This window comes from Propithecus coquereli, unplaced genomic scaffold (assembly GCF_000956105.1).
Source record: "Propithecus coquereli isolate 6110/MARCELLA unplaced genomic scaffold, Pcoq_1.0 Scaffold390, whole genome shotgun sequence".
NCBI lineage: Eukaryota > Metazoa > Chordata > Mammalia > Primates > Indriidae > Propithecus > Propithecus coquereli.
In genome coordinates, this window is record NW_012149619.1 from 1,502,771 (window position 1) to 1,519,518 (window position 16,748).

Here is a 16,748-nt window from a genome sequence, read left to right on the forward strand (position 1 = left end):
GCTGTCTCCGCGTCTCTGCGCGGGTCCCGGTCTCGGTCGCCGTCGCCCCTCGGTTGCCGCCCCCCGCGCGCTGCGGTGGCCGCGCGGGCCGGAGCGGAGCGGGCTGGAGCGCCGCGGCCGCGGCCCCGGGCGGGGGTGCGGGCCCGCGGGGGCGGCGTTGGGCGCCTTCCTTCGTCAGTCCCTCCCCGGCGGCGCGGGGGGGGCGGCGCGGCCGCCGCTCGGCGCCTTTAAGGGAGCGGGAGGGAGCGGCGAGGCGGCGGCGGCTGCGGTGGCGGCAGCCGAGGCGAGCGGGGCGGGGGCGCGGGGCGCGGCGCTCGGAGTCCGCTCGGGCCGGAGGCGCCGCAGCGGCCGGGGCCGGGCCCGGGAGCCGCGAGGAGCGCGGGCAGCGCAGCCGGAGCCCGCCGCCCGGGACATGGCCAAGGCGGGCCGTGCAGGTGAGGGCGGGCGCCGGGAGGGCAGGGCCGGTGGCCGGGGGGAGGGACCTGCGCGTCCCGAGGAGGGGCCGCCGGCCCAGGTGAGCCCCTCGCGCAGGTGGGCGGAGGTTCCGGGAGGGTGGGAGGGGGCAGTGGCGGGGCTGGACCCTGGCTCCTGGAGAGGGGGCTTCCCGCGTCCCCGTCCTTCCTGCCACCCTGGTCACCTCGTGGGACACCGCGTCCCCCTCTCCATGGCCCCGCTGGAAGGGGCCAGGTCTGCGGTGCCCCAGTCCAGTCCCGCTGTTGGGAGCTATCCCCACCCTCCGGAGGCCCTGGGCAGACCGGGGCTCGGAGACCGAAGGGGATGTCCCGCGGCCGCCGCTTCATCCCACGCCCCCCAACGCAAACCAGGACGCGCCCCCTTGTCCTGCCACTCGCTCTATCCAGGACGCGACAACCGCGCCGCCCCCGCCCCCAGCTCAGTCAGGAGACCCAGATTCCTTCTCAGGAAGGAGGGTGCTCCGCGCTGCGCCCGCTACTGAGCCATCCCGCCCCCAACCCCCCACCTGCCCCTGGGAGGCACAGCCTCAGGTGCGGAGATCTGAAGTTGGGGCCCCTCCTGGGGTCCGGTGGGCCCTGCCCTCCCCAGGCGCAGACGGTGTAGCCCGTGGTTTGAGGGAGTGGGCATTAGTCATTCGTTCATTCATCCAGCCAGACGTTCATTCATCGGCATCTGCGCGCAGCTGGGCGCTGGGGTCAGGGGGACTCAGGCCCTGTCTGCCACAGGGCCGGTGGTGCCTGGGGAGGCCGGGTGGAAAAGCTGTCCCCACAGGGCAGGCGTACAGTAGGCGGCGGCAAGCCTGGTCTCAGCGGTGCTGCTTGTGAGGCTGGTTTGTGAGAATCCCAACCTGTGACGCTGGCAGGTGCCACGCCATCCCCCAGGACCAGGCATGACGGTGGTGGAAGGAACGTGAATTCACCTGTACACACCCTGGGCATGAATACCACCCCCATGCCCTAAAGCTGCCTGGGACCCTGCGCCGCCGGGTCCCAATCTCCCTGTGCAGGCACCGAGTGTGTGATTTAGCTGCCTGGGAGGTACCCCTATTCTGTCCCCGAGGAGTCCTGCCAGGGTGGGGCTGGCTGTGTGAGACACAGCAAGTATGGAACACATCTAAACACCCTCTTTCTCACTCCCCTCCCTTCTCCCCTCCTGAGGGAGGCACCATGAGATGACACCTAGGAGGCTGGAAAAGGCTCCTCGACTCCCTCCCCCCTCCCTCGCGCTGGGTCCTTAGCCACTTCTACTCCGCACAAAGGGCTCATAGCAGGGCGTGTGTCCTGTCCACCTGCCATGCTATGTGTGTGCACTTGGACACCATGAACACAGGTCGCCTCCAGGGCACTGTCATCACGACTGCAGTTAATAGTTAGCAATCGCGGCTGGTCTGGTACTATGTCCTAGGCAGTGTGCTAAGCGCTTTACTGTGCAGTGATCCTGGGAGGAAGGAAATGATACTCTCCCCCTTTTAAAACATCTGGAAACAGATACCCAGTGAAATAGTCCCCTCAGGGTGGCCTAGCGGTTCTGGGCAAAGCCTGGACTCAGAGCCAGGTCTGCTGGACTCTAATTTTTCTCCACTGCTGTCCTGGTAGGTCACCCCGCCTCACCTAATGGAAGTGCCAGTCCCAGCCTGTGGGGCCTTCGATCCCTACACTGAGAGTCTGCGGGAACTTGTTCCAGTGACAGGTGGAAAAACGGCCCTGCTCTGAGCATCGATGCCTCGTGCTGCTCTAACATTTTGTTTCTCCTGCTGCAATTTCATGCTTGGCCCTTTCCCTCCAGGCAACACAGGTTCCCCTCCTCTGCCGGTCTAACTGTCCAGGCTCCTCTCCCATAATCAGCTGCCACCCCAAGGAGTCTTTTGGGATTGACCCTGCAAGATCTGATTACTCCTCCCTTTCTCAGCTCTTCAGGCGCCTTCGCATTTTGTAAATGTCCTTTCTCTTCTTTAGGCTCTGGAACCTACTGAACTGAAAAGGGCCACACAGTAATGTGTATACGGGAATCACGTTCGCCCCACTGGCAAAATCTGTGGGGAACAAATTGGTGAGCTTTAGAAAATAGGGAGCCCTTGGAGATCAGGAGCCGGAGTCTCTCTCTTTACAGCTGGGGAAACTGAGGCGCAAGGAGGGGATGTAACACAGAGGGTGGCTATGCAGTGCCATCTATCTTGGATGGCAGCAGATGGGCAGGAGTGATCAGGCCTTCACTCTGGGGGCTGACACTGGAACGAAAGGAGGCGGAAGGCCGGGAGTTGAGGCTGTAGGAACCTGGCCTGTGAGTTAGGGGTCTGTTCTATGACCTCTGAGGTGTTCCCTCTAAAAACTGGCCAGTAGATCACCTACTAAGGGAAGAGACAGAGGTTTGGGCCCCAAGGCTGCTATGAAACCTGACCGCAGGTCATCACGTTGTGGTCTAGTGAATGGCTCCCCTGGAGTTGTGCAGTGTGCAGCCTGAGCATCTAGCCATGGCTGTGCCAGCTGTGTCAGACGGGAGCTGAAGGGAGGCAGTGAAAGGATTTTCATGTTGCCAGGAAAATCCAGGTATCAGAGAAAATGTAATTAGTTTCCAGAAAGGATGAGATAAATGTGCAGAGGGTGGATCCAAATGGGTTAGTACTAGTTCCCAGTCTCTGGAGAGATTTCATTCACACAGACAGGAATGGTTATGGTCCCCCAATCTAGCCAGTGACAGGGAGGTGAGGACAAGTGTGGGGGACAAGGGGAGGATTTAGGAGCTCTATGTAGGAAGTGATAATTCACAGTGGAGAGCTACCCATGGGGCAGAGGAGGCCAGTGAGCGGCTTAAAACAGATGGGCCTTAGAGGCCAGGAGAGCTTGAGCAGAAAGGTGACAGGGGGCAGGCTTCCAGGGGAGGGTAATGGCTTGAACAAAGGCGGAGAGGTGGGGAGGGAAGAGGTGTATGTGTAAATGCAGGGGGCTGCTGGGGGCGGGGGCGAGGGTGGGCAGGAGGTGCCCAGGGGTGAAGAAATCTGTCTGGGGGGGGTGGAGGGTTCCTAGAGGAGCGCCAAGGGCTAAAAGGAGCTCCGGAGAGCACGGAAATGGGAGCGGCATGGGGAGATTTGGGTGTTTCGACAGATCCCTCTGGTTGCAAAGAGGGCTCCTGGGAAGCTGGAGAGAGGCCAGCCTGGCGGGTGTAGCTGCCTTTGTAGGGAAGGGTTTGTTCTTGTTCCTGCCAGCCACGCTGCCCCTCCCTTCCTTAGCACTTCCCTGCGGCCCTCCCTCTGCACCCCAGCAGGCTGGCTACCCTGGCACAGCGCAAGGGGGAGGCCCCAGGTCCCCAGGCAGGGCAGGAACAGAGCGGGCCGCCCAGAGGGTCTTGGAGCCTATGAGGCTGAGGTAGGAATGTTTGTGGAGACAGAGCTGAGGCCACAGGGCTGGGTCTTCCAGGCTGGAGGAACCAGTTTATTGCACTCCCAGGTGCTGGCCTCGCTCCGGGAGCTGGCGTGTATCAAACCTAGTAATTTAAGTCAGTAAAACACTGATCCTACAGTGTCGGATTGGGAGGGGATGCTTCCAGATACTCCTATTCAAAGCCCTCCTTAACGAGGGGACGCTGAGGCCTGAGGAGGGATAGGTGTTTGCCCAGCATCACAGAAAAAGGAGATGGCAGAGCCTGGGTTTCCAGAGCCCCAGTTTAGACCTTGCTCTGCTGAGTCGGCCTCCTTTTGGGGTCCTCCTAGAGGTGGGCATGTGCCCTCACAGCGTCCCAAAGCCAGCCCTGCTCCTGGACCCTTGCTCTGTGCCTCTCGGGGGCAGGGACCAGTGGCTGGATCTCTCAGGGGAGGGAACATTTGGAAGCTTGGGAAAGGGACCAGCGCTAGGATTCTTAAGACTGGGGAGTGCCAGGGGATTTGAGGCACGACTCTGAGACACTCACAGGCCTGGGGTACCAGGATTGCTTTGCTGTGTATCTTGGGAAGGACATCGCATTCTGCAAGGAGATTGTAAACTCACCTTCTCTGGTCCCTAGCAGGAAGACCAGGGCCAAATCAGACACCAGTGTCCAGACTCCGGGCTTCCTAAATGCTTTCCTGGACTTCCCTGCAGTTTGTGCCGTGCTGGAGCTTGGGCATGTCTCATGTTCCCCTGCAAATACGCCAGCCCCTGTGGAATTACCTGTCACTGCAGCAGACCCAGCAGGCCCCAGCCTGAGACCCTTTGCTGCCTCGTAGTTCTGGCTATGGTGTCATTGCATGAGCCAAGGATGGTGCAGCTCAAACAGAGGTTCTACCTCAAGCATGTGACCCTGGGCCAGGAACCCCTTATTCCTCACTGGAGGCCCCTGTGACTTGACCTGTGTTTGGGAGTCCAGTGGTGGGACGCAGAATGTAAGGACATGGCTAGACCCTCCCCGCCTTCCCCTTGCCTGGGCCATGTTTGCATCATGCTGGCCAGAAGGTGTGACATTTTCTCCCCTGCATCTTAGTGTATTGTGATGTTTTGTGGCTGGAAGAGGCTTGGCGATTTTCCATTCCCCCTGTTCATTATAAAGGTTGGAAGACTGAGACCAGAAAGGCAAAGGGTCCTTCTCCGAGGTCTTGTGTAGTTTCTCCTTCAAGGACAAAGAGTGTAAACTCCTGGGCTTTGGGGATTGGGGACTTCCTGGTAGGACCCAGCTGCCTTCCAGGAATTCTCTGAGATTCTAGGCTTGGTTGAGGGATGACAAGATCAGGGGTTAGGCCGGGCACAGTGGCTCACGCCTGTAATCCTAGCACTCTGGGAGGCCAAGGTGGGAGGATCACTTGAGCTCAGGAGTTCAAGACTAGCCTGAGCAAGAGCCAGACCCCATCTCTATTAAAAATAGAAAAAATTAGGCAGGTGTGGTGTCGTGCGCCTGTAGCTACTTGGGAGGCTGAGGCAGGAGGATTGCTTGAGCCCAGGAGTTTGAGGTTAGGCTGATGTACTGCACTGTAGCCTGGTGACGAACTGAGACTCTTTCTCAAAAATAAAAAAAAAAAGAGGATCAGGGGTTTGCATCCTGAGAATAGTCTGGTTCATTTCTTATAGCAGCCCTCAATGTGCTTTCCTATCCAATGGCTTGACAGCATCTCCTTGAGGTAGGGCCAATGTTATTCCCATTTTAGAGATGAGAAAACTGAGGCCCAGAAGGGTTACGTGGCTAGTTCTAGAATCACACGTAAAGTTAGAAGCAAAGCTGGAATTAGAAATTAGGTCTCTTCTGCTCTTGGAGTCAACATTCCTAGGAGTTAAATTGTCTAACAAAGCAGAGCCCTGCCTCTGGCACTGGTTGACTTTGCACTGCCCCCTCTGGGCCTCAGTTTCCTCATCTGTAAAAGGGAAAGGGAGGAAGAGTCTGGGGGTCAGAACGAGCTTCAACTTCTTTCCAGCTGTCATACTCTGTTTCTTCTTTCCTGGCTTCCCTCCCTGCAGGCTTTACTGTGCCCTGATGGGGCCTCGCCTGCTCCCAACTCTCATTTCCACTCATCCTCCCAGACGGTGGCTGAGGACAGGGAAATAACTGGGGTGCTGAGGACTTGGATGTGGCGAGCATTTGCCTCCTTGGGGGTCCCGAGCCCCAGCCCATCAGCAGATCTGCAGCCAGGAGCCCCAGGAAGGGGGGTGGCTGGGGTGGGAGGGGGAGGAGAGAATGCATAACAAATGAGTTTGGAAATCAAATGGGATCTGAGCTCCCCACCCACTCCCTTAAATCTCTCTACGCTCTCTGTCTTTTAAAATTCTTGTTTTCTAAAGAGAAAGAAAATGCTAAATTGCACCCCCTTTTGCAAACAGAATGGGAGCCTTAGTGAGTCACTCCGGAGGTAAATGCCACCTCCAGGGTCCCACGTGTGCCTGTGGAGGCCTGCACAGCTGTGTGGCCACCGGCCCCCACAGGGTACTTGTGTGGGGAGGGTGGACAGGGGGCGGGAGCCTCCTGCCTGTCCGAGGCTCAGGGGTGGGAGCTGCGTCTCACTCCTGCCCCCACCTCCTCCAGCCTCTGCCTCCAGGCTGTCCCAGGGTTGCACCTGTGAGGCTCACGCATGCATGGGGCCACTGCTCAGGCTGAGACCAGGGGTAGGTCTGAGACTGGGGATGGGTGCAGGGTGTGGCATGTTGGGTCTCTGTCTGTGGCTGGAGTCAGCATGGTGTGGGTGAATTCAGGGCTCCCGGGGGGGTGTAGTCTGTGTGGCCAGCGCTGGTGGGGACGGGGAGGGGGGTTGCCTCTGCCTCTGGAAACCAGAGTTCTCGGCTGTCAGGCTGCTCTCTCTAGGCGTCTTGGTGAGGCTGGAGGAGACCACCCTCCAGGGGAAGGGGCCTGGGAGTGGTGGGAGCTTCTGCTCTGTTTGGGAGGGTCCGCCTGTCTATTAGCAGACCCAGAGCACGAGAGGCCAGAGAGGAGGTGCCCCTCTTCCCAGATGACCCGTTATTCTGGAAGGAGGGGAAGTAGCCGTCTGTTAGCCGGGATGCCAAACAAGGGTTGGAGGCAAAAATAGAAACGCTCTGGGCTCTGTCTGGGAGGGGCCCTGAGTTCTGGTGGATCTGAGAGGCTTCTTCTGAGCCGTCTGCTGCTGACGCTGTGTTTGCTCGGCTCTGGGTATTTGCAGAGCACGTCACGTCCTGCACTCCTGCCCTCCTCAGGGAGAGACCTAGGTGTGCAGGATGTGGGACTGTGCGCTCGCAGGGCTGGCTGCTCGAAGGCTTGTTCTAGGAGTCTCTTTCAGAAATTCTGAGCATCTGTGGCCACTCATCACCCATGCACCTTTGACCCTTTCTGGATTTTTCTGGATTGGTGCAGATTACCAGCCTCCTTGCTCAAAACTGCCTTTGGCCCTGCTGTAGCCCCTGTGGCTTCCTCCTCTTCGCCTTTCTCCTACTCTTGCTCCTACCGCCTGCCCCCCGTGGGGCTGGTCCAGCTGAGCAGCTCTGGAATCATCCCTTGTGGTAAAAAGAGCTATTTTCAGCCTCCCCATTACTGCCCAGCGTGTGGGGGGTGTTTATGCCCTGCTCCGTTTTGTTTCCTTCTTGTATAGTATAATCTGGAGCAGCAGTGAGAACATTACCCACCCTGCCTCCGGGGCTCTGACTGGAAATTCCTGGCACTGTGATTTGGCACCAAAGGGAGGGGCCTGGGGGCAGAGGCAGCCCTGGGCCACGTCCTTGTTCAATAGCAATCCTGGAGTGGCAGGTGGTATGAATGCAATTGCCCCTGTGGGGTCACACCGGTCCTTGCTGGTGGGGGGTTTGGAGCTGACCCCCTCCTGCTGTTCACTTTAGGCTGATGGTAGCCTTTGATGCCCTTACCAAAAAACTGTCCCTCTCCGTGAGGCAGCGGTCTTTGAAGAGCCCCCAGCATCCTCTGAGGCATCTGTGATTCCAAACTGGCCTCCCTATCACCTGGTTTGGTGCCTAGATCTTGAGCCTCTGTTCTCAGCTCCCTGTAAGCGGCTCCTGGGAGGATTGGAAGGAATGCCTTCCTCTGTCCTGTCATCTGGACTATTCCCTCGTCCTTCCCCAGCCCTGCCACCCTCCTGAGGAGCCTGCAGGTGGCAGAGCCTGTCAGTGGAACGGTGGCAGGTGCCACGGAAGCTCCTTTTAGAGGGAGGAGAGAGCCTCCTCCTTATGGAGCAAGAGTCTGGCGGGACATGGGGGGACATCTGGGCCTTTGGAGAATTGTTCCAAATAACTCAGAACTGTTGGGAGCCTAATTGGCAGAGCAAATGAAAGTACAATAGATAGCCAAAGCTATTAATCACTAATTATCTCCTAAATAAGGTAATTAATGGGTATTTAAATGGCATATTTATGACATACCAGCAGGTCTTCAAAAAGCACATCTTTTTCAAAGCAACTGGTTTGGCCAATTGTGCCCTGCTTGCAGACTGGGGCTCTGACCCCCACCCCCGACCCCTCCCCCAGAAACAGGCGGTGTGGCAGTAGGCAAGTCGGTTTTCTTCTCTGAGCTGCAGTTTTCCCGTCTGTCAACGGGGATCATAAGCCTTTCTTTCCTGACCTCCCTGGGCTGTCGTGAAGACGACAGGCAGTGAGGGCCGTGGGGATCCCAGGCGACAGCGTGCGATGCTGTACAGAATTGGAGTGTTAGCTGTGAGAATGTCCTTAACGTTATTGGCTATCACCCCTCGCTTGTGCTGGGTACCATCTGTGGCCAGGATCAGGGCTCAGTCTGTGACGGATCGTGTTGCTTGGTCTGTGACTGGGTCAAAGCTCAGTCTGTAGCTGGGTCTGTGGTCAGATTCATGGTGTGGTTTGTGACTGGGGTTGTGGCCTGGTCTGTGGCCAGGGCCGCGACTCAATCTATGGCCAAGTGTAAAGGGCTGTGGTTGAGGAAAAGGGCTGGGCCGTGGCTAGTCTCGGGACCTGAGTGGTCTCAGGATGGCTCTGCAGCCTGAAGTCTCAGCTGCGACCCTTGAGTGCACTGCACATGGGACCGACGGACCTGTCTGGAGGCGGGTTCCTTCCTGGGTCTTCCAGATGCTGTGTACCCCAGCACATAGGCCCTTCCAGGGCTCCCGGTGTGTCCCCTGAAACAGCCCAGCACACGAGCTCATCAGTGGCACATATAGCAGTTTGGGAGATAGTTAGGACATGTTTCTATAGCAACCAACCCCCAACCAGCACTGGTTTCTTTCAATAATGCCTTTTTCTGGAAGCAGCTTCTCCTGGTCTTGTCCCTCCCTGGGTGGCTCCACAGCCCCTTCAAGGCTGGGTATGGGCTGGCTGGCCTTGGACTGATCTGGTCCCCAAACACACCCTGACCCAGAGAGGAAGCCTGAGGACATGCCTGATGGGACACTCCTTTGAGAGGGTGCCTTCCTGAGATCTGCCCTGTGCTGGGCCACACTGAGCATAGCAAGAGCCTTCTCTGTGCCCTGCCCTTTGCCGGGAGAGACTACGGATCTGGATTCCTACCAGGTGTCTGCCTAGGGGAACCCACACCCCGGCGGGGCAGGCAGATGTCGGCCCGGCCTGCATGTAGGTGTTCTGATGGACGCACACACTGGATGTTACGGGAGCACAGAGGAGGCAGGCATGCAGCCCAGCCTCAGGGGTCAAGGAAGGCTTCCAGCTGATTCTTCAGGAGTGAGTGGGAATTGGGGGTGGGGTGGGGGGATGGAGGACATTCCAGGCGTCAGGACCTGCAGGAGCAAAGGCCTTGAGAGGAAGAACATGGTGTGGAAGGCTTCCCAGTGGACATGCTGCTGGAGCCCACGCTGGTGGGAGTAGAGGCTAGAAGGAGAGCGACCCTGGACCGAGGGAGCTCGGGTGTGGAGGCGGAGGAGGCATGGCTCAGGAGGCGGAGGAGAGAGGGTCGGCCCCTTGAGTGTGGGCAGGGCCTGGCACTTGCAGCCTTCGTGTGGAGGAGAAGGGCCTGCCCTTGGACGCTTCCACTTGTGAAAGAACCAAAGAAAAGCGCTTGGATAATCATGATTTATTATTTTATTTAACCCTTTTATAGCACGGATGGAGTGCCAGGCAGTGTGCTAAACCTTTTTCAAATATTCATTCATTTAATCCTCATTGCAACACTATATAAGTATAATTATTACTCCCATTTTACAGAGGAGGAGACTGAGGCACAGATTGGTTTAGTACCATTTACTAAGATCACTATTTGGTAAGTGGCAGGACTGGGATTGAAACCAGCCCGAGTGGGAGTGGGACAGTGGTTCCCTCCAGGGAGGAGGAGGGAGGGAGGGAGGAGGTGGCCTTCAGAGTCACCTGCCTGTTTGTGGGAGACTCTCTGAAGTCTGCACTCCATATTCTGCATTAGGACCCCAGAGCCCGCAGGGCAGAGCTGACAGCAGTGGAGTGTGAGTCTAAGAGTGTGTGTGCGTGGCCACGTGAGTCATGTGTGTGCTCCGCTTCACATGTCCACGGGGGCTCTCACTGCCCACGGGAGGTCCCAGGGCCCAAATCGTTCAGTCACGTTGATTGCCAGGAGTGAGACCCAGGTGCTCATGGCTTGAGCCTGACAGGCATTGCCGGGCTGTGCTTTCGGTGCAGCCGTGGGCAGGGCTGGGCGTGGACTCTGAGGCCACAGACAGGGGCCAGCAGGCCAGGAGGTGCAGGCGCCGACCCAGCGCTTTGCACCTACCACGGCCACACTCAGAGGCACTTGTTCCTCCCTGGAGGTCTAGAAATTGCATGCGTTATTTGCACGCCCCCGGAGCCATGGCTGCCAACAGATGCCCATATCCCCTCCTTTAGCCTGATGAGCCGGGCTCCCTACTCTTGAGAAAGTTCTAGATCCAGCTTCTCCTGGAAATGGTTCGATTGCTTTGGCCTGTCTCCCTCCCTCCCTCCTGCCCAGTCTCAGCTTGGCCAACCCTGCCCACCCCTCCCTTTAAGGCTCAGCTCAGGTCTCCCTGCTCCAGGAAGCTTCCGGGCCCCTCCAGCCTTCAGGGGTCCCTGCCTCTGGGAGGCGAGGTCCACACTTGCCATGGAACGGGTGAGGCGGTGTAGGCCTGTGTGCTCCCGAGGGCGGGGGCTGTTCCAGTTCATCTCTGTCCCCCACTCCTTCCTCCCAGGCACCATCTGGCCCAAGGTCTGGCCCAGGAAGAGTAGGCCAACGCCTTCATCCCTCATCTCACCGCGCCAGGGCTTTCCTGGCCGTGGAACGTCTTTCCCTTCAGACAGGCTCCTGCGCACAGGGCTGCATCTCCCTTCAGGTGGGGATTTTGCCCTCAGGCTGGGGCTGCCCTAAAGGCCCCTGCATAGGGCAGGGCACTCACAGAAGGCTCCTGTCTATCTGCCTGTCTACCTGTCTGCCTGTCCCTGTATCCCTGGGAGCCAGGGCTGAGATGGGGATTGTGGGGGGTGGAGCTGATGATCCCCATGCTGGGGACACCCAGGCCCGTGACCAGGCCTAGGACACCATGTGCATCCGAGGTGGGTAGACAGGCCCCGAGAGGGAGTGGGTGGCTCCTGCAGCCCTTCCCACGGCAGGGCCCAGCTTGGAGGTGTGCCGGCATCGATGGGACGAAGGGTCATTTGCTTCTTTCTGGATTGCAAGGGGAAGGTTTGGGACATCCCTTCTGTTTAATCCTGGCTTAGGGTTTTAAGTAAATGTGGAGGACACAGAAGGAGCTCCTTGGGGAGGGCTGCTGGCAGCTGTCTGGAAGCCCCCCAGGTGGGCTTGACCTGCCTCAATCCTTGGTCCTGTGACCTGACAAGGGTCACCTCTCCCAAATGCCAGGCAGCGGGCTGGACACTTTGGTGTCTGATATCATTTAAATCTCCTGACAGTGAGGGAAGACTATGATGCCCATTTTACAGTTGAGAAAAATGAGGCTCAGAGAAGTTAACTTGCTTCATGTCATAGGCTAGTAAGTGGTAGCCCTGAACCAAGGTTTGTGCTGCTCCAGGGCCCATGGTGTTCTAACCTGTCTGCTAAATTTTCACCCATGGCTGGAGCTAGTCTACATTCATTTGTGAAGGAGGGAGGGAGGGAGAGAGAGGGAATGAAAGAGAACAAGAGAGTGAGAGAATATATGAGGTCACACGTGCAAGAGTATGTCTGAGCAAGAGTCTTAGCCAGGGGGAGTGGTGGGTTGGGAAGCTCACACTCTCCAAGGAAGGTAGACACACACACACACAGCCATGCAGACACAGTGACAGATGCTTGGGTAATACTAGACACCTCTATATAGGAATGGAGACATCCATTTAGATTTTCCCACAGACACGAGGGTACCCAGACACTACTTTGTAGACCTGGTGGGCAGATGGTTCTAGAACTGGGGCAGCTAAGCCCCCAGGGCTGAGGCCCCCGTGAGGAGCCGGGGGCAGGACTCTGGCCCCTTGCCCAGCTAGCCAGCTGCACGTGGCAGGGTTGTTATTGGCCAAGAGAGCAGGCGGTGGAGAGAGGAGAAGACTGGGCCCTCATCCCGAGCTCTTCTGCAGACCAGCCTGGCCTGGTGGTCCTGAGCTCAAATGCTGCAGTCGGATCTGGTTCAAATCCTGCCTCCATCACTTACCAGCTTTATATCCTGGAACAAACGCTTTCACATCTCTGAGCCTCAGTTTCCTCAGCCGTAAGAGGGGATTCAATACACCCACTCCGCTGGGCTTGGGTAGGAAGGCTTCGGATAAGACCTGGATGTGTAGATGGTATCTGGCAAGCAGCTAGCAGATTGTGGGGCGCATGTGCACACTCAGCAGATCATTTGTATTCATTCGCTTGTTTGTCAAACACTTCTTGGCCCTCTTCCGCGTGGGACCACGTACTGGACCCAGAAAATGCAGAGAAATGTAGCAGGGACCCGCCTCAAGGAGGCTGTGCTGCTGGGCCTTTGCCCTCAACGTTCTGGGGTCATGATGCCCACCTGCTCTGACTCTCACCTATGAGGCATCTGTGTGGCCTCAGCCACCTGACCTGCAGCCCTCTCCCCCGGGAGACTTTCTGACCCTCTTGGGCATCTGCATTCCCCTCTTCTTGAAGTTTGCAGGTGATAGACACTGGGCGGTGGGAGGAACCTTGAAACTCACTTGTTGCAAGCTTCCCTCCACTACAGGTCCAGCTCCATTTCCTCTGTCGCCTCCTCTCATTCTTGTCTCCTTCCCTCATTGGCTCCATCCACGTAGGTTTCTCTCTGCCCCTCGGACATGCCAAGCTCATGTGCAAATTTGCCCTTGCACTTGCTGCATCCAAGAAGACTCTTACCCACACATTCTGCCCTGTCCCTAGTACATGTATGTGCATGAGCTCTCATGCATGTGCATGCACACGCTAAGCACGGCTGGCTCTTTCTCATCATTCACACCTCAGCTCACCTGATACCTTTTCAGAAAAGTCTTCCCCTCTGACCCCTCCTGAGACACTCTGTCCACTGCTTGGTTCCTTCTTTGAAATGTGACCTTTGCTGTTTGCTAAAAAATCTGTATGCTGGAGGAGAGAGGAAGGGAGCAGCTCCCATCAGAAGTCAGCTGATGGCTGCTGCTTAATATATACATTTTTATAGGTTCTTTTTAAAATACAAGCATATATGACTGAGGTTTCTTCCACCCCAACACCTTTCCAGAAGTCGTTTTGGGCAGCCTCTGCCTGAGGGGAGGGAAGATCTTGTATCACCTTTAAACAAACTTAACAGTATACATTTAAAAACCAATGCTGGCTGGCACTGTGGTGCCCGCCTGTAGTCCAGCTACTTGGGAGGCTGAGGCAGGAGGATCACTTGAGCCCAGGAGTTGGAGGCTGCAATAAGCTACGATGATGCCACTGCACTCTAGCCTGAGTGACAGAGTGAGATCCTGTCTCAAAAATAAAATAAAATAAAATACCCAATGCAGGTATGCATTTCAAAAACAAGGAAAACACTAGCAAACAAGATAAAACATGCCTTTGAAAAGAAATTCAAATATATATTTTGATCACAAAGGAGAGCTACAGTGATAAGGTAAAGGGTTCATCTGAAAGGAGCGTCAGCTATGAATTTGAGGAGAAAGAGATGCCAGGTTGGTCCAGCATTTGCAGCTAGAATAGCTGACAAAGTTCTTTTGATAACTGAAACTAGTTCCCTCCTCATGCTCCCACTGTAGACGTACAGACCCACATGCTCAAGCCTGGCTGTTCTTTAGGCTGCAGTTATACTGTAAGAGACATCAGAGGAAGGAGGACCTGGTGGGGGTAGGAAGGGAGAGGTTTTACCTCGAAATTGTCTTTATTGTTTACCTGATCTGGGTCGGCATTCCCCTTCCACCTGTAGAATGTGAGCTTTGTGAGAGCCCCACCCTGTCCCCTTTATTCACCAGGGTGTCCCCAGCACCCAACAGCACCTGGGGAACGGGAAGCCCCCTTTGATGCCCTCCAGCCCCCTCCTTTTCTACCCAGCGTCCCTGCCTGTGCTCTTGGAATGTATACGGTACATGCATGAGGCCACCACTCACGAGGACCTCTTGCTGAGCCCTTGCAAGAGGTTCAGACTCAGGAACCGAATAGATCTGGATAAATCCTCAGATGACTCCATTGTTGAGTATATTTGCTGCTGACATCCCAAAACTCAGGAGCTGAATAGATGAGGGTGATATGACTTTCCTGACTAGTCAAATTCTAGCATCTTAGGAGTGGAGTTGATCTGGATAGCAAGGGATATTTGTATATTAATATAGTATGTTAATGCAGCATAGGCTAACATAGTTTTTAGACCTTTAGTATCTGTTGATTGAGAAAACACAGAAAGTTTATGTAATTCAGGAAGAATTTTCAGTAATTGCATGTTTTGAATCACAGAAATCTCCACATACGTTTGATTTATACCTCATTATTCTTTTGTGCAATTGCAAACAGTATTGTTTTTGCATTTTCAAGTCTCAGTTGCTCACTGTTAGCCCATAGGAATACAACCGACCTCTGTGTGTTGACTCGTATCCTGCTATCTTACTGTATTCAGTTATTAGTTCCAGTAGTTTTTTAAAAATAGATTTTATAGAGTTTTTCTTTTCTATGTGGACAATCATGTCTTTATCTGAGAATAAAGACAGTTTTATTTCTTCCTTTTCAGTCTGTATATCTGTCATTTCTTTTTCTTGTCTTATTGTGCTAGCTAGAACTTCCTCCACATGCATTTAGAAAATAGTCCCATATCCACGTTAGAAATACACAGCTATGGTGCATGTGGGTTCTTAGGCCCCATTGCAATAAATCAGGGCCCAAGGGTGGGAAATTGCTGAGCCAGCCTGTCACACCGTTTGTGGGCGGACGGGGGATCAGCAGCTTAGAAGACCCCCATGGGGAGTGTGGGGCAGACCGAGCTTTGCACGTAGAGGTGACTATTGGGTTGGTGCTCCCTGCAGCCTCTGTCCTTTCTGAGTCTCAGAGTGTGCTTCTTGCTGGGCTCCAAGCCATGGAGCACAAGCTGGGTGTTTCTTTGGGAGTGTGTGGTGGGTGAGGCCAGAGCCAGCGACAGGCAGGAGGGCTGTGTCTCTGGGGACCTGGGCTGGCCTCTCCCTTTAGGAATGGTTTATGCTCTGGGACCTGGGCAGAGGACAGTGCCGGCATGCTGCAGGGTGGCAGGGTGTGGTGAACTGGCGTGGCTGGGAGGATGCCCACCTCTTGCTTGCTTATTGACGCCTTATTGTGCCAGGTGGGCTCCTCAAATAGCTGTCGAGTTGAAGAGTTTCAAGGGACAGTCTCTGCCAGGTTTCTCATTGAACAGATGGAGAAACCGAGGCAGAGCCATTGCTGATACAAGAACCCAGGTCTCTGTGGGGGCAGGGCATGTGTGCCTGGTGGCCAGGGCCAGTGCAATGTGACCAGAAGTGTGCCATTTCTGGGCAGAAGTGTTTAATAAGACTTGGTGTGATTTTCTGTGCTCTTCTCTCCTACCTGGGCAGACCTTGAAGTTTCATGTTGAGACGGTGACATCATAAGGTGGTGGTGCCTTTGTGTGACCATGATGAACAGACCCCCCTTCCAAACTGTGTGTGAGTGAGAAATAAACCGTTGCTATTTTAAGCAGCTGAGATCATTTGTTAGCACAGCAAATCTTACCCTGTGCTGACCGTTGCAGTGCTTGGCAGAATCTCCTGGCAAAGTCACCTTGGCAAAGTCTCTTAACTACTTCCAACCTCAGTTTTAGTGCGTGCACAATGGGCACACTCACCCCTGCCCTGCTGAGCTTTCTCAGAGAGGTTTTTTGGGCTTAAACGAAACCCTAGGAGAGGGAGGGCTCCATGAAGTCTGAGGCTTTGAAGGGAGAGGGCGCAGACGTGCAGGGTCTCTGGGGTCACCTCCCTCATACTGTGACACTGTCTCAGGCTTGGCTAACGGATGTGTTCCCTTTGGCAGGTGGCCCTCCCCCGGGCGGCGGTGCCCCCTGGCACCTTCGAAATGTCCTCAGCGACTCAGTGGAGAGCTCAGATGATGAATTCTTTGATGCTAGAGGTGAGTCACATCCCTGGCTTGGCGCCCTTCCTAGAAGCCCCGCTAGCATCCTTCCTCTCTGTAGTTCTACACTCCAAACGTGCCCATCCTGTGAGTGTCCTGGGAGCAGGGGCTTGGCATTCACCATTCACTCTTTGAAGTATTGCTGCACCCCTAACGCATGCCAGGCACTACGCTAGACCCTGGGGGTACGGCAGAGAGAGACAGACAGCAAACAGTGACCTGGGAAAATACAATTGCAAATGGGGAATGGTGCCTTCAAGCAGAAAGTACCAGATGTTACAGGAGAGAATGCTGGGGGCCCCTGATGTAGTGTGGGCAGGGATGTCATTAGCATCCTCTCTGCAGAGCTGAGAGGTAGGAGCTGGAGGTGAAGAGAGACAGCAGGT

General features: G+C 55.8%; 1 protein-coding gene across 2 annotated transcripts in view; it reads left to right on the forward strand.

The window, feature by feature from the left end:
• The first annotated feature begins 259 nt into the window (after nucleotides 1-259).
• Nucleotides 260-16,748, forward strand: part of PITPNM3 (PITPNM family member 3) — an 87,843-nt gene continuing 71,354 nt past the window's right edge. Inside the window, exons 1-2 of one of the 2 annotated variants that reach the window (XM_012652599.1) lie at nucleotides 260-434; nucleotides 16,264-16,359. In XM_012652599.1, the coding sequence (XP_012508053.1) occupies nucleotides 413-434; nucleotides 16,264-16,359 (118 nt within the window). In that variant the 5' untranslated portion in view covers nucleotides 260-412. The remainder of the gene's footprint in view (nucleotides 435-16,263; nucleotides 16,360-16,748) is intronic. The other variant, XM_012652600.1, reaches the window with a different exon arrangement.